Source organism: Mustela erminea, chromosome 4 (assembly GCF_009829155.1).
Source record: "Mustela erminea isolate mMusErm1 chromosome 4, mMusErm1.Pri, whole genome shotgun sequence".
Classification (NCBI taxonomy): domain Eukaryota; kingdom Metazoa; phylum Chordata; class Mammalia; order Carnivora; family Mustelidae; genus Mustela; species Mustela erminea.
Genome location: NC_045617.1, coordinates 130,836,909 through 130,860,534, shown reverse-complemented (window position 1 = coordinate 130,860,534; position 23,626 = coordinate 130,836,909). Strand labels below are relative to the sequence as shown.

Sequence of the window (23,626 nt, the reverse complement as noted above, 5' to 3'; positions counted from 1 at the left end):
AAGGAGGTGTGTGTAATCCAGCGTGGGTGGTCATGGATAACCAGTCACAGTCTACAGGGGAGGGTCCCTGGGGGTCACACTTGTAGCTCTGACCATAGGCAGGGGCTGTTTGAAACCCTATATGTGTATTACCTCAAATCCTTGCAAAAGCCTTAAGAGGCTTATTATCTCTATGTTTGAGTCCCGAGAACAGAGGCAAGGAGGGTTTAAAGAAAGTGGATAGGGTCATCTGAACCTCTGGAAGGGGCTGGAGTACGAACCCAGGCAGACTGTCTGTCTACAGGAACCCTTTTGCCAGGAAACTCGGGGCAGAAACAGCATACACAGAAACTCTGAAGAAACTCTGAAGTCCCAGAGAGCTTGTAATTGCTGGGAACGTCACATTTGCCAACAAAGCCCTTTGTGTTATCAAGTCCGTTCTGCATTTGTAAGGTTCACCTTGAATATAATAAATGCAGCCAGTTCAGGGCACCTGGTGGCTCAGTCCATTAAACGTCTGACTCTTGGTTTAGGCTCAGGTCATGATCCCTGGGTTGTGGGATCGAGTGCCATGTCGGGTTTTCCTCACTCTGCGTGGAGTCTTCTTGTCCCATTCCCTCTGCTTTTCCCCCAACTCCCCCACTCTCTGTCTCTCTCTTAAATAAATACATAAATTCTTTAAAATAGTGCAGCCAGTTCAAGTTCTTCAAAGACTTGAGGTCACAACTGGGTGGTTTGTGTTTGAACATACACAGACCCTAAAGATCCTAGAGTCACCTCTGGAAGGATCCTGGAAAGTCCAGAAGACTTCATTTTCTTTCTTCTGTTGTTTAGAATGGTACCAGAAAGATCGATTTCTGCCTTCTTCCTGTGTATTTCCCAAGAAGCAGCCAATCTTGATGGAGCACAGGTTTCTGTGGGGTTAAGAAGAACCTCTGTAGGTTCTTCTGTCTGTCTTCAGTCTGTGGGGGTGCCTGGGTGGCTCAGTGGGTTAAGCCTCTGCCTTCAGCTCAGGTCATGATCTCAGGATCCTGAAATCGAGCCCCGCATCAGGCTCAGCGGGGGGCCTTCTTCACCTGCTCTCTCTCTGCCTGCTTCTCTGCCTACTTGTGATCTCTGTCTGTCAAATAAATAAATAAAATCCTAAAAAAAAGAAGAAGAAGAAGAAGAAGAAGAAGAGCCTCTGCCATCAGTCCCTGGCATGTGTCTTGCTGGTGAGCTCTGAGTTCTCACATTTTGTCTGGCTCCGCTGAACATCGGACTGTCATGGGGGAATTGCACGACTGTACTGCTGATGTGCAGGTGCACACACCACCTTACCCTTTGTAGCCCTTAAATACCCCTCCCCGCCCCACACACATGCACATACTCTATAAAAACAAAAACTCTAGCCTTGTCTCACTTTGGCCTTCTAGGCAAACCATCTGAGGGGACTCTTTCTAGAAGCACTAGGAGTAGCTACTTCTACTCAGAATTTAAGTCAAGGTGACAGCTAGCCATCACCCCACCTCACCGAGTTCCCTTTCCTCACCTGTAGAAGGAGCCACTTAGCACCACGTTAAGCTTCACACTTCCTTCTGGTGCCTGTCTCTCAGATGTCCTGGAGGCAGGGGCTGTGGAGCCCACACTGTGGGGCTCAGCGCCTGTACCGTCGACAAAACCCCCGAAAGTGAGATGTGGGGCCTTGGGCTCAAAAGGCCAGGCCTTTTTTTTTTTTTTTTTTTTTTTTGCAATAATGATAGAGTTACAAGAAGTTGCAAAAAAAGAGTACAGAGGGGTCCTGTGTATCCTTGATCTGCCGCCGTTCATGGTGACTTCTTACACAACTGGATCTCAGAGCCAAGGCCTCAGCCCGGGTACCATCTACAGACCACTTGCAGATTTAACCAGTTTTTACACGCATGCGCGCGTGTGTGTCTGTGCACACATGTGCATGCGTGGTTCTATGTAATTGTATCACCTATAAACACCACCACAATCAAAAAGCAGACACAAAGGATCTTTCTAGTGCTCCCTTTGATAATTATCCCCTTCCCTACCACTGATCCGTTCTCCATCAATATAATTTGTCATCTTGAGAATGTTCTATAAACGGATCTTCCTTTTGAGGTAGAATTCTTTTTTTTTTTTTTTTCATTTGGCGTAATATCCTTGAGATCATTCAGGTGGTGGTGTGTATCAATAGCTCATTCGTGTTGGTTGCTGAGTGGTATTCTGCTGTATGGATGGATCATGGTATGTTTAACTATTCACCTGCTGAAGGACATTTGGCCCATTTAAGGCGATCACAAATAAAGCCCTTGTGATCTTTCACATACAGGTTTTATGAACTACGTTGTTTCCATTTCTCTGGGATAAATACCCAGCCCCGGGATGGCTGTGTCCTGTGGTAAATGTATGTTTAGTTTTCTAAGAAAGAACCCTCCCTGTTTTCCAGAGTGGCTATACATTTTACACTCTCTCCAGCCATGTAGGCAGGTCCTCTTAAAGAAAAATTCTTGATGGAGAAGCGTGTTCCCTGGAGAAAAATCACAGGAGGAGCTCATCGTGCTGGGCAGGGGTCACGTAACTTCTGCACCTGCTCAGCCTTGGGGATTGGGACAAGGCTCCCTCTGTGACATGAGAAGAATGTTCCCAGGAATGATTCAAACACTAGGAGCCGTGATGTGCACAGGCAGCCATGGCTGATTATTGCTGATGCTCATACGGGGTGGGTAGGCTTGGATGACTGTGGCAGGGAGCTCCTTCCTTAGCCACCAGACTTCCTTCCCAATGCTGCCCGCAGGGCCTGGGAGGCGATCTTGGCCACACTCCATCATACGGAGGCCTGCAGAGCAAGTGTTAATTCTTGAGATTTGTTTCCCTAATGCTTTCTGGTATGAGATCAACTTGATGTATTTTTCATCCCCCTCGGGTACTGCTCTCCCCACGCATGGTAACGAATTGTCCATGCTGCCTCCAATCCCCCATCAGACTCACAAGAGGAAAAAAAATCAATTTACACTTTTCCTAGGAAGCAAGCCTATTGACGGAGCTGACGTGTTGTCTCAGTCTGTCGGGTGGGTATGACAAAATACCACAGATCGGGGGCTTCAACAAAAGACATTGATTTCTCACAGTTCTGTAGGTTGGATGTTCAAGGTGCGGGCTGATGTGGTTTGTGGTGAGGGCCCTCTTCCTGGGGTAGAGATGGCCTCCTTCTCAAAGTGTGTTTGTGTAGCAGAGAGAGAGTGAGCTTGCTCTGGTCTCTTCCTCTTCTAAAGACCCTAGTCTCTGCCTTCGTCTCAGGTCATGATCTTGGGGTCCTAGGATCAAGCCCCGCATCGGGCTCTCTGCTCAGCAGGGAGCCTGCTTCCCTTCCTCTCTCTCTGCCTGCCTCTCTGCCCACTTGTGATCTCTGTCTGTCAAATAAATAAATATAATCTTAAAAAAAAAAAGACCCTAGTTCTAGCATGGGGCCCCTCGCATGACCTCATCCAATGCTAATCACCTCCTAACACCATTGTGGTTTAGGGCTTCAACACATGAATTTTGAGGGGATACAAACATTCAGTCTATAACATGTGTTAAGATCCTCCTCATCACTGTTAGCAAGTTGACCAAGGGGCCATTCAGGGACCCTGTCTCCAGATGTGACCACCCTGATGTAGAATGAAGAGCAGGGCACCCTCATAGAGAGGCCTTTGAAGGAAGAGGAAGTGTTCAAGGAGAATCACCGACTCCTTTTTTATTAGAGAATAAGAGGTACAGAATCTCCAGGGCATGAATTAATACTTCCTAAAGGTACCATGGAGATCTCCTGAAATGGTGAGGTGGGTACCAGAGTTTCTGCCATAGGGTCTTGTACTGAAATCAGGGAAGCAGAATTCCACATTCTCCAAACCAGTTCACCATGTCTTCCTGTATCCCCCACATTGTGAGACAGAGACAGAATAGGTTTTCTGGATGTCCCAGATCTGCAATAGATCTCTCCCTGTTGGGGAGGAGGGAGATGTTTCTATGGGAAACTTCTCGTTAGCACTCTGCCACTTGTGTGATAGACCACCCTGGAAATAAGACCCCATAGCATGAATAACATAGGACTACAAGCTAGAGGTCGATGCCAGAGGAGAAAGGGACCCGCTGCCTTTGGCTTGGCAGCCCATCTACCAGCAAAATAAACCCCTAAGCAAAGAAAGGGCTCATTTCTCTGCTTCCCACATCAACACAATCCTACTACTTCCCTCCTGATTAGAAGATTAAAAATACTTGTGCTAAAAATAACAAAAAAAAAATTATACTGAAGATAGCAAACTGACAGGAAAAATAAGACGGGAAACCTGATTTCAAATTGATAAATGAGAATAGCGCACATGCCGAATGCCCACGGCCTTCCTGCTTCCCCCTCCCCCCGCCCACGCTCAGGTTAAATGAGGCACATGTTAATCGCAGCGAAGTTTTACATAGACCCCTGACTCAGCTCTTCACCTGTCTCTTTCACGTCATGGCTGTAACCATGTGGATATTGTTCAGCCTTTTCTTGCCATCTGTTCATGTGTTTTCAGAACATGACATTTAAAAAACTGTTGTTGTGTGGAAACATCACTAGACAAGGCTGGTGAACCTAGAGCAATTCCAAATACCTTTGTCCAGGCTTAAACCTGGGAGAAGTGGAAAGAAAAGTCCTGGGCTGGAAAACCTTTTCTGATACAAAGAGATATAAATAATAAGTGCTGCCAACAGTGTGTAATCATAAAAAATTGGAAGCAACCGAAATATTAATCAAAAGGAGAATGGATGCAATTGTAGTCAATACGACTAATTATCTACGCGGCAGCTGTGAAAATGAATTCACCAAAGCTACCCGCGCTAGCTATCGCCAGGAATACTGTCAGACATTGGTCCCCAAAGAAATTGTTCAGGCAACTCTCTTATCAATTCCAATAATTTTAAATTAGGTTTTTTTCTGCATGGCCAGTCTTATTGCATGTGTATAATAACATTTTTGTTCCCTCCTTTTAAGTCCTTAAATATTTTATTTTTCTTGTCTTACTCTTCTGGCTGGGGCCTTCAGTGCAGCACTGGATAGGAGTGAGGCTGGTGGGCAGGCTTATCTCCTCCTTGCTTTTAAAGGAAATAGTTCCAGTGTTTTGCCATTAAATCTGACATTCACTGTGGGTCTGTATTTTAGGTATGTTCTAGGTCTATATATATAGTTTTAAAGATTTAACTTATTTATTTGACAGAGAACACAAGTAGGCAGAGAAGCAGGCAGAGAGAGAGGGGGAAGCAGGCTCCCTGCTGAGCAGAGAGCCCGATGCAGGGCTCGATCCCAGGACACCAGGATCGTGACCTGAGCTGAAGGCAGTCTTTAGCCCACTGAGCCACCCAGGTGCCCCAGGTCAATATTTTTAATATATTTTTATGTAGGCTCCCTGCACCCACCATGGAGCCCAACATGGAGACTGAACTCACAACCCTGAGATAAAGACCTGAGCTGAGATCAAGAGCCAGACTCTTAACTGACTGAGCCACTCAGGTGCCCCCGGAGAGCTGATTTTAAAAGTTCAATCTAGTATTCTTTAAAAAAATCGGTTTACCTTAGTCAATTTTTACATATGAGAATCTCTAATACATTTATAATTATTTCTTATTTATTATTGGGTTTTCTTTCCTTAATGCCCTGATGTTTACATGCTCCTCTGTCCCCTTCTTTCTAACATTTTGATTCAAGTGTTTTTTTTTTCCTTTTTACTAATTTGAAAGTAATATACAACATTGCTAGTTTTTTAAGTAGTTACCCTTGAATTTCTAATCTGAAAATTTTACTTAATAAAGCATAAAATGAAACATTACTTTTTTTGTGCTTTTCTCCTGGTATGTATTTATTTATTTATTATTGTGGTAAAAAACACATAGCATTACATTTATCATGTTAATGATTTTTAAGCATACAGTTTGGTAATGTTAAGTATAGTCACACTGTTGTATAACCATATGACAATAGAAGTTTTTTGTTTTGCTGAAGTAAACATGAATTTAACCCTCTCCCCGAAAAATACAAGGACAAGGTCATCAGAATGCTTTATGTCCCCTCACCAGCTCCTTCCTTCAGGTGCTATTATTATCCTGTAGTTTGTGCTGAATTATTGCTTTCTGGTAGGCAGCCTCCAGTATGGCTCCCAGTGGTCCCTGCTCCTAATTCACACCCTTATGCAAAACTTCCTCCTGAGACCAAGTGACTTGCTTCTAAGCAGTAGAGCATGGCAAAGGTGGTGGGACGTTGCTTCTGAAATTAGGCTACAAACAAACAAAGGCCTTTCTTGCCCTCTCATGCTCTCTTGCTTAGAGCCTTTGCTCTGTGGGAGTAGGGCGCCATGTTGTGAGTGGCCCCGTAGAGAGGCTGTCATGGCAAAGAACCAATGGCTTCCAACCAAAAGCCATGGAGGACCTGAATCCTGCTAACAGCCATGTGAGTGAGCTCGGAGTGACCTTCTGGGGCCTGACTCTAGCCACGTAGTCATAGGAGTTTGGGAGCAGATCTTATCCCAGTCAAGCTCAAGACAGCTGCACTCTAGACCAACCCCTTGACCAGGCTCTCAAGAGACCCCATGTCAGGGACACCCAACTACTCCTGCAGGGAACACCTGTGAGATGGTAATATCTGTGGTTTGAAGCTGCTAGGTTTTACAGTAATTGGTTATGCAATAGTGGAAAGCAAATACATTCCCTTTTCAAATTAGACATTATTATCATCCTCACATTCATTGCTTATTTGAGTTTTCTAATTCTTTGCTTGCCATTCCATCTTGCATGTCCAAACCAGCTTCAGAGAGATCATTTTATTTCTTTCTGAAGTATCTCTTGGAAAATGTCTTTACTGGGAATCTTTTGCAGGCAAACTCCAGATTATGTTTGTTCAAAAAAATTCTGTGATTTAATTTCTAGGCTTGTGGTTTCCTGGATCATGAAGATAATACACATTTGGACCCCAAACCTATGGGCTTTCTGGTCTGCAGCTAATTCTTGGGGAAAACTTATTTCTCCAGAGGCCAGGAAAGTTAGGTAAGTTTCCTTGTCTTTTACTTTTGCTGACTTATTATTTTTTTTTCTTATTCACTTTTTAAAATTGTGGCTATAATGTTTTGAAGGACTGAGCTTCCTGAAGGAGTCAATTTCCCATCTTGCATAGCACAAGATGATGCTGCCAGACTCCCACACCGTCACTGAAGCCTGAGTTCTGGTGCTTGGAGACAGGCAAATTTTCTGAGAGTGGACAAGACTTCAGTGCTGGTTTTCCTCTACATCTGGGCTTTCTCTTTGTTTTGGTTCCTGGAGACTTCCTACATTTTCTTACAAGATGAGCTATGCATCCAAAAATCAGGACACTTGATACCTGCTAGCAAGCCTGTGCTTTGTTCAACCGCTGATTCAAATAAACCAAGAGCCATTGGTAATTTTTCTTCAGTTTTTTTTTTTTTTTTAAACAAACACACTCACTTAAGTACTGCTCTTTAATTTAGTTAAAACCAAAGCCAAGTGTGAGGCAGAAAAGCTATTGTCCACCCTGGAAAAACTATCTTCCTGACCACACTCCACTCTACTTGAATCCCAAACAGCTCAGTGTAGGTCAGGCTTGAAATTAGAGTCTCTGTGGGGAATCGAAGCTCCTAGTACTTCCCTTTTGGAATAGCCCAGGATTCAGATCCAAGACAGCTGACTCCAATAGAGTGAGGGCTGAAGGTTTTGGGCATTTAGGCATTTGTTGGATGGCTGAAGTTGGCTATATTTAGCAAGCTTTTCTACATATGGAGAAAAGACCAGAGGAAGTAGGAAGCTGGCATTAACCTTTAGGGCTTTAGGGGTCCAAGTCACCTATCATATGCTCATTAAGTGTCTCCTGCCCTGGTGATTTGTTTACTAGTTACTGTCAGATTACTTATGAGGTTCACACCACAGAACAAGGCAACTCTATTCTAAACATGCTCTTGCTTTCACTGCTTTATAAAACCAAGTCATTTCTATGTAAGATCTGCAATCAGACTATATTTATGGAGCCACTGTTCCTCTCAGTATTATAAGTGAGTCTCCATAGGTCTTCTGTATATGCAATGGCTTTTGTTTGATAGGATCCTGGGCAAGAAAGGATGTTGACAAATTGTCTTAAGAGAAGGGATGCCCAGGAAGAGGAACTTTTACACTTTGGGGATATAGGTATGAAAGAGAGGGCTGATTTTGCTGCACACAATGTCTTTGACCTGAAATTGTGTGAATTTATCCATCATGGCTTTTATGCTGTGAGAGGAAGCAGCGCTGGCTTGGGAGATCCCACTGGGTTCAGCTTCCATGAAGCTTTGTGGCTATGGTTAGGACACATTGATTTCCTCTCTGTCTCAAGTTGTTCCCAACAAGGAGGCAATTGGATGAAAGCCCTGAAGTGCTGTCTGTCTAGGACATTTCCCAATTTTATAAGAGGTCCCCAGTTTGCCCCGAGCCTATGGACAAGGAGTGGCAGAATACTGATCCCTCTCCATGTGCCTGCAAATGCCAGGCATGTGGAGAAATAGATGGTCATGTGGCACCACAATAGATACCATAAGACAGACTGTCAGAAACTGATCCTTGGCCTCACAGAGGCCTCACAAAGCAGTAGACTTGCTCCAGGAACCTCACCCCGGGTGTCCCTCTCCTCCATTTGTAGCTGCCCAGCCACTGTGAATTCTGATTAGCTACCCTTGCCTCAGACCTATAAACAGACGGCCAGGAAATGCTAGTGTGTCCTGTCTTGCCCATCCCTGACAGAGAAGGTATAGGGCAGGAGGACACCCCTGGGAACTTGCTCTCTGTTGGTTGGGGAAACACAATTGGCAATACCAGACAGTTGCTGGGAGGAGGCAGAAAGACAGGGCCTGTCGTTTTGAGCTCTTGAAGACCTCATCTCTCATGACTCTGTCTTTGAGAATTACTTAGCAAGCATGTCTGGGAGCTGCAGCCGTAACAATGGCAGGAAGGAAGTCGCGTCACATCCCAAGCACTAGACGAGCACGTAGCCTCATTCTTAGAACTTTGGAGATTCAGAGTGCTTCCACCCCTATGGATAGACCAGGGAGAACAATGCACTTTTCTCTACTTTTGGAAGTAAGTAAGAGTAAGGACCAAGAGTTGTGACTGAGCAAGGGGGGAAAAAAAGATAAGAAAGAAACAGAAGGACTCATGAGCTAGAGAGGTCTCATATACAATTTGGTTAGAAAGCTAGACGACAACCAATCAGCACTAGCAGTCACACAGAAGATACAAGTAGAAGGACAATTCAGTGCTGTCTTCAAAGCTGATGAGTCAGCTAAATGTTGTGCAGATGAGTGTCAACTGTGCAAACAAAGTCCACCATTTCCTCTAAAAAAAACCCCTCTAATTATACCTTTGACATTACCACGGGCGGTGTAAGTTTCCTGCAATGCTGAGAGACCAGGTTAATGTATAATAATGCTAAGACAGTGAGCAACATGTGCAAGGAAGGGGCGTCAGGTCTTCAGGTTGAAGTAGTTTAAGCCAGCTTACTGACCAGCCATCAATCCCACAATCAAAGAATCGGTAACTTGGAACCTGGATCCTCAGCTAGTCTGAGGTGATATCTTTGGTCTGGGGCATCCTAGACACCTAGGAAAATACTGAACTAAGCATGACTATAACCCCAGGAAGTTGTAAGACTATAGGGAAGAGTAAATGCCACTGTAACCTTGTTAAAGACATAAATGTAAACCCCTATCACAGACATTTTGAAAGATACTGTAGTTTAACAAAAAGGGTAGTAAGTGGAATAATCATTGTGATAATTTTTATCTGCTTTGACTGCTTTTAAAGATTTTAAAGCATTTAAGGAAATCTGGTGTTTTAGGTTAAATGCTCAAGACAATTCTATTAATAAAGGTGAGACCAATGTATGTATGCCTGTAATAAAATTAATTTATTTGATTTACAAAATTTTGACTTAATTGTATGTCATATTTAATTGTTTAAGGGGATTTTATAATATGCTACAGGAAAATTAAACTCAGCACTAAAATATATGGAGGACCCTTGAATAGGAAAGATCTCAGCTATGGGACAAGATTCTAACGGCTAACAGGCAGAGGGAATGCTGATCACTCTGTTCTGGATTTTCTCACTGGGGCTGGCACAGTTCCCACCTGGCCATAAGGGGATATGTCAGGCTTCGAATAAGGGAGCCCCTTGGCAGCGCTTCTTCAATTGTAAATTGTGCTTGGAAGCAGCATTTTCTGGGCTGAGGATCTTTTCTTTCTCCTGCCCGCCACTGGGTTGGTCACCACTCCCTTCTGTCCTGAAGGCAGAGAGGAGTGGAGGGAAGTGGTACAGAATTTCAAGAAGGGACGCACAATGATGCCTTCTTGGATCCCGCGAGGAGGCTGGCGGATGTGACTCGCACATTGCCCACTGCGCATGAGTAATCCATCGGCTGCACCCAGACCGGTGGTCAAAGTTGTTTCTGGTAGACCCCAGAGCCCCTCTTCCAAAGCTCACTGGGCTCTCTAGGGCCCCAGGATAGAGCTGCTGCATCAGGACACTGGGATATCACTTTTACAAGGCATCCCAGTAAGGAATAAACATCGACTCACACGGCACACGGTTCCTGCGTGGGTCACCCTTTTCTTTGCATTAAAATGCCAGTCCTTTTGTTTGGGGTTTGGAGGGGAGCATCTGTCCCCACCCCACCCCCCCACCCCCCGCCAGCCCAGTATGTGTGAGCAGCACTGCTCCTGTGTTGTGCCTTCCAGCTTGCTCTTACGTTGCAGGGACCTCTGCCAGCTGGGGGCTCCCTCTTCACCAGGGGCCTGGCCCCTGATGGCCTCTGCCAGGTTCACAACTGCACAGTTTGGGGCCGGAAAGGGGCTCTTTCACCTGCACTTTCCTTGGCCTGGAGAAAAGCTGCTTTGGTTCCCCGTGCTCCCCCTCCTGTAGTCTAGTGTCTGAAGCCTTGCCCTGGACCTCACACTGTGGCAGCTTCGGGAATATATTGTCTGTGTTGTCGTTTGCCCAAAAAGAGCGGCAGAGCTGGACAACTGTCCTCTCCCATCTCTACCTCTTCAAAGATTCTACTCCAAAACGTGAGCAAATCTGCTTCTCATGAATTTGCTTGAGGATGGAAAGAACAGTGAACAGCACCTAGGAAGACGTTCCCTGTCTGCACCAAAGAGCCTCTTGGACTCACTCTTGGCTGCCCCCACCCCCCTTAGGTCCCTAGCCCCTAAGGGACTTAGCATCTCTTAGTATCTCTTTTAAAAAGTGCTTGAGAATATGGGCTATGGTATGTGCTGTGAATTGTGTCAGACTGATGAATCACAGACCTGTACCCCGGAAACAAATAATACATTGTATGTTCATTAAAAAAATACTTGGGAGAATTCACAGTGCCTTGGAGGTCTGGCTGAAAGGACCTTACAGAAGCCAGGAGGAACTCAGTGGCTTGGTGACCAGAGCTCACCTACAAGATTAGTTCTCCAGCTCCTCTTCACTTTCAGCTTTTTCCTTGTGCCATCTTTAAGTCTGCATCTCAATGTTGACACTCATATATACATATATATATTCATATAAATATCTATTTAAAAATAATTTCCCCATCTTTAAAAGTCTGCACCTCAATGTTGACACTCATATTTATATATATTTAATAAATATACATTAAAAATGATAGTAATTTTATGGTATATAGTTACTATCATGATTAATATCAACTTTCTGACTTTATGTTTGAGCAAAAAGACCTCGCAATACTCCTGGCAGCTTACTGTTACATCTTTTTTTTTTTTTTTTTTTTAATTTCTTTTCAGCGTAACAGTATTCATTGTTTCTGCACCACACCCAGTGCTCCATGCAATCCGTGCCCTCTCTAATACCCACCACCTGGCTCCCCCAACCTCCCACCCTCCGCCCCTTCAGAACCCTCAAGTTGTTTTTCAGAGTCCATAGTCTCTCATGGTTCACCTCCCCTTCCAATTTCCCTCAATTCCCTTCTCCTCTCCATCTCCCCTTGTCCTCCATGCTATTTGTTATGCTCCACAAATAAGTGAAACCATATGATAATTGACTCTCTCTGCTTGACTTATTTCACTCAGCATAATCTCTTCCAGTCCCGTCCATGTTGCTACAAAAGTTGGGTATTCGTCATTTCTGATGAAGGCATAATACTCCATAGTGTATATGGACCACATCTTCCTTATCTATTCGTCCGTTGAAGGGCATCTTGGTTCTTTCCACAGTTTGGCGACCGTGCCATTGCTGCTATAAACACTGGGGTACAGATGGCTCTTCTTTTCACGACATCTGTATCTTTGGGGTAAATACCCAGGAGTGCAATGGCAGGGTCCTAGGGAAGCTCTATTTTTAATTTCTTGAGGAATCTCCACACTGTTTTCCAAAGTGGCTGCACCAACTGTTTCATCTTGCGTGCCCATTTATCCCTTTGAAATGGCATCATTGTCTCCCCGCCTATTTGTCTGCTTTTCTCTAATTGTACAGTATTTATATCCCTATTAATCCAGGAAAATAAAGGAAGAGAGAAATTGCTTTCTGTGTGTAATATTTTAAAGTACTGTTAAATGACTATGTGGGGGGGTGATATTTTCCATTATTATGATGTATTTTTTTATAGTGTTGCTTCTTTTGTGTTGTTTTATGCTCCATTTACTTCACAATTACTAGACTTTGAGGAAAGCAGGCCCCCTCCCTCCCCGCCGCCTTTCCTTCCAGGGCAGTTTTAAAATAACTTTCTTACCAACATTTTTTCAACATGCTTTGCTCTTCAGCCAGGTCATTTGTGGTTTACCCTTATTTTGGAGGAGTTGTTGCCAGCATTGCTTTGCATTTTTAAGGTCTGATTAATTGTCCTGTTTGACTATCTTGACGGATTACTCAGATGCACGTGACCTGATTCTGACTTTGTAATTAAAGATTTTTTTTTGGAGGTCAGATAGAGTGCCTGCCCTGCTGCAAACTTCAGCACACATGCAAAACCTATTTGGGCAGATAGGGACCAGGCTGCCTGCCTTCAGGGAGAGAACAGCAGGTGTTAAGTGTGAAGCATGGTGACCAGAGGCCATGGTCCCCTGACCCTGGAACCTCCCAGGTGGCTGACCCTTAGGAACCACCCACTGCCCTCAACTTACTGCTGGAGATAGAGCTCCCTCACCACTCCCCTCCCCTCCCGACTCACCAGCTTCTCCACCCTGAAAATTGCTGTCGGATGTGGGGGAAATAAGGTTTCCCTATAAAATAAGTAAGCCAACCTCACGGCGGGGCGGGGGGCTCCATCTGAAAAATACGCTGATCTTGCTGGTAAGAGAATGAACTTTCATTTGCTTTTTTAAAAGCTTTGGTAGATGTCATTTCCGAACATCTTGCAATGAATGTGAACTTGGTACGTGGGTTGATGAATGCCAATGTGGGTGCTCCTTCTCTTCTACGGCTATTACAGGTCCCTAGTGGATACTTGGGAAGAGCCAAACAGACCCAGCTCTGAGTGCGTGCAGAGGGGGAGGCTGGAGGAATCGAATCAGAAAGCAAATCACTCTCTTCCTCCTCTTCTTCTTTCCTCGCTCCACCCTTCTTCCTCTTCTGCTTCTGCTAGGGTAGGGCTTTCACTTCCTCACCCAAAGACTTAGTTTTTGAGCGATCTCTTCTCCCTATCCCTACCCTGAGCTTCTGGGATCAGACGGCATGGGTTGCTCCCTACTGGAATTCTGTAATGTAGCTCTGAGTCCCTGGGCGTGGAGTCAGACACTTAGGGCTGTCTCATGGCTCAGTCTATGTTACATGATAAGATAGTTAAGGTGTACGTGGAACATGGAGGTAAATATCCTATGCACCTCATAGGTCTATTTGTAAGGATTGAATGAGACCTTATTAAATGAAGGGACATTATGAATTATAAAATGCCATGTAGCAGCTGGAGATTATTATGGAACTGATGATGTTCTCAAAGGTATCTTATGAATTCCTTCACTCATGGTGGTTTGGGTGTCAAGATTACGTGGCCACACAGCTTCTGTATGGCTAAAATCATCCAGAAGACACAGAACTAGAGCCTCTGAGGTGGGGAACAGCTTGAGAGATTCTTTCCTACCCTTGACCGGGGAGCAGGAAAGTTTTTCTACAAAAAGCCAAATAGTTAATATTTCAGGATCTGTGGTCATATAGTCACTACCACCCTACTTATAGGAGAAACAGATGAGTGTGTTCATGTTCCAATAAAATTTTATGGACACAGAAATTGACATTTTATGTAATTTCATATGTCACATATATTCTTCTTTTGAATCTTGTAACCACCTAAATGTGTAAAAACCATTCTTAGCTCACAGGCCATCTAAAAGCAGGCAACATGTGGAATTTGGCCTGTGGGCTTCATTTGCCAGTGCCTGTCCTAGACTACTCCTAAGAACCACTGAAATGGCCAGGTTGACTGTCAGAGATATCAAAGGGGAGACATAAAATCATTTAGGTATATGTCATAGGTTTTTTACTTTTTATGATTCTCTTCTTGGCCTGGCTGATGTCAAAACATGTGAAAGCATATCAAAGTACGTTAAATGACAATACTAAGTTCACACTCAATGTTCTTGTCAAAAAATACAACCTAGATCTCTGCTTGCCAACGCTTATTAAAAAACCCCAAACAGCAAACAACAACGGCAACAATACGAGTCATGGAAGTCTGCCTGGATCACATGTGTCTCATCCAGTCCTATAGGCAGTCTAACTTTCCCTTGAGCAATCCAGACCTGCAATTGTACCATTCATGGAAGCTTCCACTGGGGCCATTTGCAAAAGCGATCCTGAGTTGTGTTTTAGTGATGAATCCTTGCTCCTTGTTTCCATGAGAAACAGTGGATGGGAGTCACATTGCTCCAGGTAGAAATTCCTCTCAGAGCTCATCCCAGTATCAGGAAAGGCTAGACTTCTTAAAAATGGATTTTATTTTGCAAGTGATGTAATTTCCTTGTTTGATATGGTTTCAAGGAAGGTCATAATCAAATACACCTCTATTGACTAGAAAATGTCTTGCAAGTCATTAGCAGCAAAGAATTATGTACTAAGTATGTACTAAGCACTTTTCATACAATCCTTTTACTTAATCCTCCCATGGCCCTGAGAGGTAGGTAAAATTATAATCTCTATTGTAGTGGGATAAATGAGGGCTCCCAAAGATATCCATGTCCTAATTCCCAGAATCTGCTGATGTCATCTTACACAGCAAAAGAGAATTTGTAGATGCGATTAATTTAAGGATCTTGAGATGGGGAGATTATCCTAATCTCAGTGTTCCCTTCAGAGAGAGAGGTGGAGAGAGATTTGGCATAGAAGAAAGCAATATGAGAACAAGATGTTGAAGCAAGATGCTGGCCTTTTGGCTTTGAAGATGGAGGAAGGGTCCATGAGCCAAGGAATATAGTTGTAGAAGCTAGAAAAGTCCAAGAAAGAGATTCTCCCCTAGAGTTTCCAAGGGAGTGTGGCCCTTCACGAAGTGAAGTTGACTTTGGATTTCTGACCTCTGGGACACTAAAAGAATACATGTGTGTCATTTTAAGCCACCAAGTGGTAAGTACTAGTACACCATAGGAAACTGATATGCCCACTTTGCAATCAAGGAGAGGAGACAGAGAATATTGCCCAATGGCTGGAATGAGGTTTGCTGAGCTCAGACCCACGGATCTTACTCTTCACACTGCCTCATCTGTTTTATGTTTCCTGATGTCTCCAGGATATCCAACCTGTTTTCCCACAACCTGTTTCATCCTCCAAACCCGTGGACTTTTGTAATCCATCTCCTGAGCTGGTGTGATAGAGACAGAATATAAATAAATACACTGGTGGACACTTGTGGCATGGGAATGCGTGAAGTCCCTGGGCTTTTGCTAGCCCTGGGGATTGTCTTATGATCTAATAAAAGGATGCTTTGGTTCCCCCTTCTGTCAGTCTTTACTGTGGCATTAACAGTTGAACAGAGCAGGACTTCCGCTTTCTCAGAAAATTATGCTCACTTCCTGGTCAGTGTTCAGAGCCCAGCAACTTTCTGTGAGTTTCTTTCTTTTTCCTCAAGGATTTTTGTATTATTTAGAACAGTGTCTGGCCTAAGAGCTGCCCCTCCCACTAAAATTATTAAATGAAACAAGAAGGAAAAAATGAAGCACTAAACCCAGAAAACAGTAAATCCTCTATTTTTGCCAGATGATGCCCCCACATCTGTGTGTATGTTGAGACTCTAGAAGCCCCTGACACACACTGAAGAGATCTGAACACCAGGGTTGGATAGAGGGTCTAAACACATGGCCTTTGTTCTGTGTTATCAGCGTGAAAGTCTAGGGAGCAGGGGTGGGGGGGTGCCCTGCTGTGAATCCAGCAGCTACAGGGAGGACCATCTCCATCTGGGGAAGGGTATGCGATTATTCAGTCTCTGATGGCTCAGTGGCTTTTAGGAGATGAGCCAGGATCCACCTTTTGGAGAAAATTCAGGGCACTGCTTTCTTTCTTCTCTGCTGACACCAGAGTATACCAAAGATTTCCTCTGATGTTGAGGCTTTCGATAGGATACTAGTTTGACCTGTCATACTTCTTTCCGGGATTATTATTATTTTTAAAAGATTTTATTGATTTATTTGACACACAGAGAGAGAGAGAGAGCCAGCACATGTGTGCATGAGCAGAGAAAGGAGGGAGGGGCAGAGGGAGAGGGAAAAGCAGGCTCCCTGTTGAGCAGAGAGCCGGACATGGGGCTTGATCCCAGGACACTGGGATCATGACCTGAGCTGAAGGCTTAACTGACTGAGCCACCCAGGCACCCCCTCGATTATTGATTCTATAGGCTACAAACCTTGGCTGTGGTCTCGAATAACTTTCAAGCTAATATTCAAACTTCCATCCATTCCCTGAGGGAATCTTTCCAAATGTAATCTCCTCATTGCCAAGGGGACGCAGCCCAACCTTGTCTCGTATTGTGTTAGGGTTCTCCAAAGAAACAGAACCAGTGGAAATATATACTAGAAAAAAAATATTTATAATCAAAGAGATTTATCATAAGATACTGGCTCATGTGGTTATGGAGGCTGAGAAGCCTTGTGGTCTGCTATTTGCAAACTGGAAGCCCAGGAAGGCTGGTGGTGTGTCTGAAGATCCCAGGGTGAGCCTGAAAGCCAGGAGCGCTCCAAGCAAGAGGTCAAAGTCCTAGCTTACAATCAGGCTGACGGAGAGTGAATCCTTCCTTCCTCCACCTTTTTGTTCTCTTCAGGCCCTCAACAGATTGGATGGTGACCACCCTCACTGGGGAAGGTGATCTGCTTTCACACAGGTCAGTGATTTCAGCGCTAATGGTTAGAAACACTCTCACAGTCATACCCAGAAAGTGTTTAACCAGTTCTCTGGGCCTCCTGTGGCCCAATCAATGTGACACATAAAATTCACCATCACACCTGGGCTCTCCCCACACTTCCTACTTTACCCCTTGTGTTCCAGCCCTACTGCAGCCAACTGAACTCTATGCCTGGTCACCTCTCCCTGCTGTCAACATGCCATTCTCTGTGCCAAGTTATCCTTCCCATGCCCCACTTCCATCCACCTGCCTTTTGATGAAACTCCAGACAGCAGGAGATTAAAACACAAGCTCCAGAGTCAGCAGGGCCTGGGATCAAGTCGATTCCTGCCTCCTCTGTGCTCTCCGGAAACAATTCTGCCCAATTACCTGTGTGACCTTGGAAGAGTTCCCTGGCATCTCTAACTCTGAGTTAGACATCGGTAGAGTAGTAACGCATAGGAAGTCCTGAATACCTGTAAACCTCCCACGGACATAAGGCGTTATAATTACCATTTTTGTCATTCTTCGAGGTTGAGGTCAAGCTTGATGTCCCTTCCCTTGGCGTGTTTAGACCCCCAAACTAACCCTTTCCAACTACCATGACCCCTGGTGCATGATACATGCCTCTGTCCCTCTAAACACAGAGCACTTACCCTGTTGTTGAATGGTCTGATCCTCCCACTACTCTTCAGTGAGAGCTGCATTTCCTCCATCCCTTTCCTCTGAGTGCCCGGAGCAGGGCTTGTTGACATTTGGTGACTAGAGCAGCTACAGGGAGGGAGGAGTTATCCCCAGAGGCCGGTGATAAGCTTTGTTCTCCTGATGCATCCGCTTCTCTGGTCTTTCTTGGCAGTGACTTGAAAGGCTGTGCCAGGCTTGGCTGCAGGCTGCAGGCTGGTCTGGGGGAGGGACCAGCCATGGCAACCTTTTATGGGAGGTTGAATTGGAAAAACAAATCCCGAGCAGTCCATTCATCTCAACTCTTGCTTCTCATGCTGCACCTACAATGCGTAGATGCCAGCAGAAAGGGTCCCATCCCCATGGAAGAGCGCGAGTAATGAGATCAGCACCTACAGCATTTCGCCATTCATTCGCTTGTACATCAGAAAAAAGGTTTTCGTGCATTTCAACGTTCAGTGTTCCTTCTTTTTCAAAGAGTGAAATCAAGTCAGACAAATGGCCCCAGAGACCAGCCTGACCATCCCAACCTCTCCCCGGCAACTCCCTGGATAGCAGCTGCCGGATCAGCTATCTGGTCCAAGGCAACATCTCTGCTCCCCAGCTTACCAGGAGGCCAATTTAAATACTGAAAGAGCATCACTTTTCCAGCTCCTTCCATCCAAACTGCATTTTGCTTCCTGTCTACCTCGAAGTGTTATATTTCACACTGGCACGCTTTTCCATGAGGCTGTCCCTCTCATCCTCATTCAAGATGCGATCTGATGCTGAACTCACTTTCCTGCACTTAGGCCCCCCTTGTGGACGGAAGCATACCCCTGTCCCCACCAAACTGATACGTTGAAGTCTTACCCCTTAGTACCTTAGAATATGATTTTATTTGAAGATAGGGTCTTTCAAGAGGTGATTAAGGTTAAATGATGTCCTGTGGGTGAGCCCTAATCGAGTAGAACTGGAGTTCTTATAAGAAGAGGAGATTAGGGCTCAGCCAGGCACAGAGGACAGACTGTGTGAGGACACAGGGAGAAGACAGCCACCTACAAGCCAAGGAGAGAGGCCTCAGGAGACACCAACCCTGCCAACACCTTGATCTTGGACTTCCAGCCTCCAGAGTTGTGATAAAATAAATATCTGCTGTTTAAGACTTCAGTCCGTGGTACTCTGCTCTAACAGCCTTTGTAGACCAATATATAATCCAAAGTGTTGGTTCAAATACCTACAGCTGCTGTTTCCTGAATTCTACTCATTAGCTTGCATGGTTTGTTGGTAAAGATGTTGGCCCCATTGGGGTAATAACCATGGCGTATGCTCTTTGGTTATATCTGGCCCTAGAAAAAACCTTGGCATTGAGTACGTGCTGAATTAGTGAGCAGTGACGCTGAGGAGGGTCACTGGAAGGCAGGAATCTTCTCTTTTGACATACGAGATCATTTTACTCAGTTTGCAAACTCAATAACCTGGAAGGTAGTCGGGGTGTACATTTTGGGGTGGAGGTGACTAATAGAAGCATCTTTTCTTAATTTTGAGCTAATGGGGTTTCATGATCTGGTAGACTCCTTGGTCATTTTGGGCTCTGCCATTTTAGTGAATTGGTCTATTTAGACTCGATGCCTTTGTCTTGTCCTCTTTGTGGCTCTTTCAAACTCATTCCCACTCCCCACCCTGCATTCCTCCTTCTCCCAAGGGCTCTCGATGGCCTTGCAGACCCACTGCAAGTGGAGAAAGCCTTTGGGTCCTGGTTCTCTCACCCCTTCCCAATCCCAACTCAACACTACAACAGCCCTCATCTGAGGGCCTCCATTTCCCCGTAAACACAAAATAGCACATTTTGAAAGACCTTACCACAACTCTGGTAGAGCACTTCCAGGTTCCCATTCCGGCAGACCGTGTGCGTGGGCCAGGCCTTGCTGCCGTTGCTGGGAGATATCAGAGTCCAGAAGAAGACGGCCACCGTGAGACCCTTCATGGCCAGGCCCTGCATGTGACCTACTGGAAAATAACGGGCCCCAAACAAGGGGCCTCTGGGCTCTTCCTCTCCTCTGCTACAGGGGTGAATGTTCGGTTTCACTTCTCCTATTTTACGCTCCTGAGGAACCACTGTGAGATGCAAAAGGCAGTTCACTGAGGCCCTTGAATACAGTTCCCCCAGGACCTTTGACCCTTGAATCAGCAGGGTGAGAATGGCCCATGTCTCCGGTGCGCTGGATGTTGACTCTCTGCTTTCACAGGGAGGAGTCAGCAAGTGATGCATGACCTTATGCTGTGGGACCCCTCCAAATAGCCTCCCTAGAGCCCCCCACCCCCGGGTGGAGTAATGGACTCAGGAAAGCAAAAGCCACAGGCCACCGTGTGGTTTTCATCAACAGCCCTCCAATGTCTCCGTAAGCTCCTGATGTGGGCTGTGGACCTGGCTGGGGCCAGCAGGCAGCACTTGCCATTTTGAAGGCGGCAGAGTCATATCTGGGATCTGGAATGAGGCTTTTGCCCTGTTGGCATTTTCTTTCATCTGGCTCTAGCCCCACTCTCAGGATTAGGGTTTTAGCAGTGAATTGTGTGGCTGTGAGAACAGAGCTTGTTCTGGGAGCAGCAGATGCGGTCTCTGGAGATGAAGTGGAGGGGATGTCCCTGAGAGGTGAGCTGTGTTCTATTTCCGGCTTGGCTTGGCCAACGGTGGGGACGGATGGGGAAGTGAGAGCCTCCCTTTTAAGATGATGTGTGTGTGTGTGAGGGCATTAACTGTATTGGTCATTGGCAGGATTATTAACGTCACATCCCAGTTTCTTTCCAAAGCTTAGAGTCTATCCCCCTATTCCAAGACCTCTGCTGATCTGCTCAGCCCTGGTTTCCCACCTCTACTCCACTCCACCTGAGCTTGAGAGAACCAGGGTCAGGGCCACGGCCAGCAGATTGGAGGAGCAACAGAGTATGCCATTCCCCCGCAAGAGGAAAAGCACTTCTCTGAGCTCACTGGGTAAATTGACTGTTTCTGCTGATAGGTTAACTTCAGTTACCTCAGACTTTTTTCGAAGTAAGTGGAATTTAATTACCAGTGAAAACAAATACACTGACTTAATTGATGAATACTTAGGATTTCTTGGGAAACATGTCAGAGCAGTCATTTGGGGAAGGCAAAGGTCTGGGTTGGTGGTTCCCCTCCTCCTCCTCCTCCTCCTCCTCCTTCTTCTTTTTAGGCACTCCCCTACAAATAATTAAGTGATGCTGGCTTTCAAGTGATTCCCAAAATGTGGTCCCCAGACAACAGCAACAACTTCAACTAGGAGCTTTTTAGAAATGCAAATTCTCAGGCTCTATGCAAGACCAGCCAAATCAGAAACTCTGGGATGGAGACTGGCCCTGTGTTGTTGTTGTTTTAATTCTTTATTTAAATTCAATTTAGTTAACATATAGTGTATTTTTAGTTTCAGGGGCAGAGTTCAGTGATTCATCAGTTGCATAGAACACCCAGTGCTCATCACTTGCCCTCCTGAATGCCCATCCCCCAGTTACCCCCCACCACCTCCCCTCCAGCAGCCCTCAGTTTGTTTCCTAGGATTAAGAGTCTCCTTATGGTTTATCTCCCTCTCTGTTTTCATCTTATTTTATTTTTCCTTCACTTCCCCTATGTTCATCTCTTTTGTCTCTTATTGTTCCACATATGAGTGAAGCTGGTGTGAGCTGGTGTCTCATTGTGCTTTTGATCTGCATTTCCCTGATCTGGCACTGTGTTTTAAGGCTGTCCCTAGGGACCTTTGGGTGCTCCAGAAGGTGTGGAGAGAGCTCTGAGCAGTAAATGAGCAGAGCAATTGAGGTTATCCCTTTGCACCCCTGCGGAGCCCGGCATGACCAGCACACCATTGGAAGGACCCAGGAGGGCCAAACAGAGAGCAGATATTCTGGTAGAGAGCTGTGAGTGGCTGCCAACAGGAAACCATGTCATATGAGGACCAAGCCATAGATTGTGAACCAAAGGACCTAGTGGTGAAAAGAAGCGTGATTCAGGAACTGCACTGGAATTTGGATATATTCAAAATGGAGTACTGCGAGATTCTGGAGGCATGGTAAGGTTGGAGCAATGAAGGTCAGACTTCAGGGCATTAGCATCAGTGAGGAGGCTTAAGATTGCCAGGCTCCAAACCCAGAGCTTCTAGGTTATAGGTCCAGGAAGTCTCGGGTGGGACCTGAGAGTCTGCATTTCTGACAAGTTCCCAGGGGATGCCAGTGCTTCTTCTGGTCCAGGGGTCTGAGAACTCTGCTACTCCCGATTCTAAGATTTAATTTGTTGCAAACTATGCAGTTTTGTGTTGTTTTAAAATCATCTTGGTCCTTATCCAAATACTCTTCTGCTAAAGGGCAGACTACATTTTGTATAACTCATAGTACACCCAAAATGGGAGTGTCGAATCAGCCACTGTCGCTACCGAGTTCTGCTTATGGAGAAGCAGGATTTGCCTGAAATCGTCCACGATGGCTTGCTGAATTCAAGCAATCCAAAATGTCTTGAAGAGTTCTTTAACTAGAAGCTTTTTAAAGACAGCGAAATAGTTCATTAGCAATGTCCTGTTTCCTAACTATAAAATAAAATGAGGACCCGTTTATGATAGTTAAATAAAATATGGTTTACTATGAGTAAATGGTAACCAAAGATACTATCAGGCTCTCATATTGACTTCTAACGCCTCATCAACTGTAGCTAAAGAAGCTAGACTTTTTTTGATAATATTCTTTCTCTTTGTTTCAAGTTGCTTTTTGTCATCGAGGTTTGCCTAGGGATGGTGCCTTTTCTTTTCTTGCAGAGTTAAACATTATTGGCTGAGAGCACTGAACACTGAAAGTGATGTTAAGAAGAAAACTCTTGATGTTGAAGAATGAAATTTGAGACTCTGAGGACACAGGAATACAGCTCCCTTGGGAAAGTGACTCAGTCTTGGGTGGGTTTTGCACGTCCACAGGCCAATTTTGTCTACATTTCATGTGCCAGCCGATGGCAGAGAGCCCCCCTTCACCATGGCGCCCTGATGACGCATGCTGCCTCCAATGGCAAATGGTCTTCATCAACTCTTGGATTCAACTCTGGCTGGTCTCCTCTCTCTCTTCTAAGTACTTGAATATATATTCCCTCTCATTTATTTAATCCTTAAAACCTCTTTGGGGGATACCTATAGCTCCATGATCCCCCATTCACAACTTAGAAATCCCTAAGTCTTGAAAAAGGAAAGTTTTTTTTTTTTTTTAACTCTTTTGGTTAAAAAAAAAAATCAATCAAACTGAGAGTTCATAGTCTCATTGTTCTTAATTTAAAGTTTTAATTTAACCTACCTGGGTTTCGTTGCAGAAACATTAATGTGATTGATTAGTGGGAGATGGGGGCAGGCACTAGACCCACTGAAAGTGGGTACAAAATATAAATCCTATTACCTTTCTAAAATCAAGAAATTCTGAATTTTAAAATACATCTGTGCACGAAGATTTTAGTTAAGGATTTCCGGATTCATTCTATGATGATCCTTGTTCTCCAGAGAAGAAACTGAGGCATAGTTAGTAACTAGTTCAGAATCACACATGTGGTAGGACCGAGTTGAAAGCCAGACAGTTAGTATCCAGAACCCAAGTTCCTGACCATTGGGAAAA

At 44.9% G+C, this 23,626-nt stretch overlaps 1 protein-coding gene across 1 annotated transcript in view; it reads right to left on the bottom strand.

Moving 5' to 3' along the window:
* LY86 (lymphocyte antigen 86) overlaps window positions 1-20,110 on the bottom strand; it is a 58,248-nt gene extending 38,138 nt beyond the window's left edge. The window contains exon 1 of the mRNA XM_032341022.1: window positions 19,841-20,110. Coding sequence (XP_032196913.1) covers window positions 19,841-19,979 — 139 coding nt within the window. The 5' untranslated portion in view covers window positions 19,980-20,110. The remainder of the gene's footprint in view (window positions 1-19,840) is intronic.
* Between the last annotated feature and the right edge of the window lie 3,516 nt (window positions 20,111-23,626).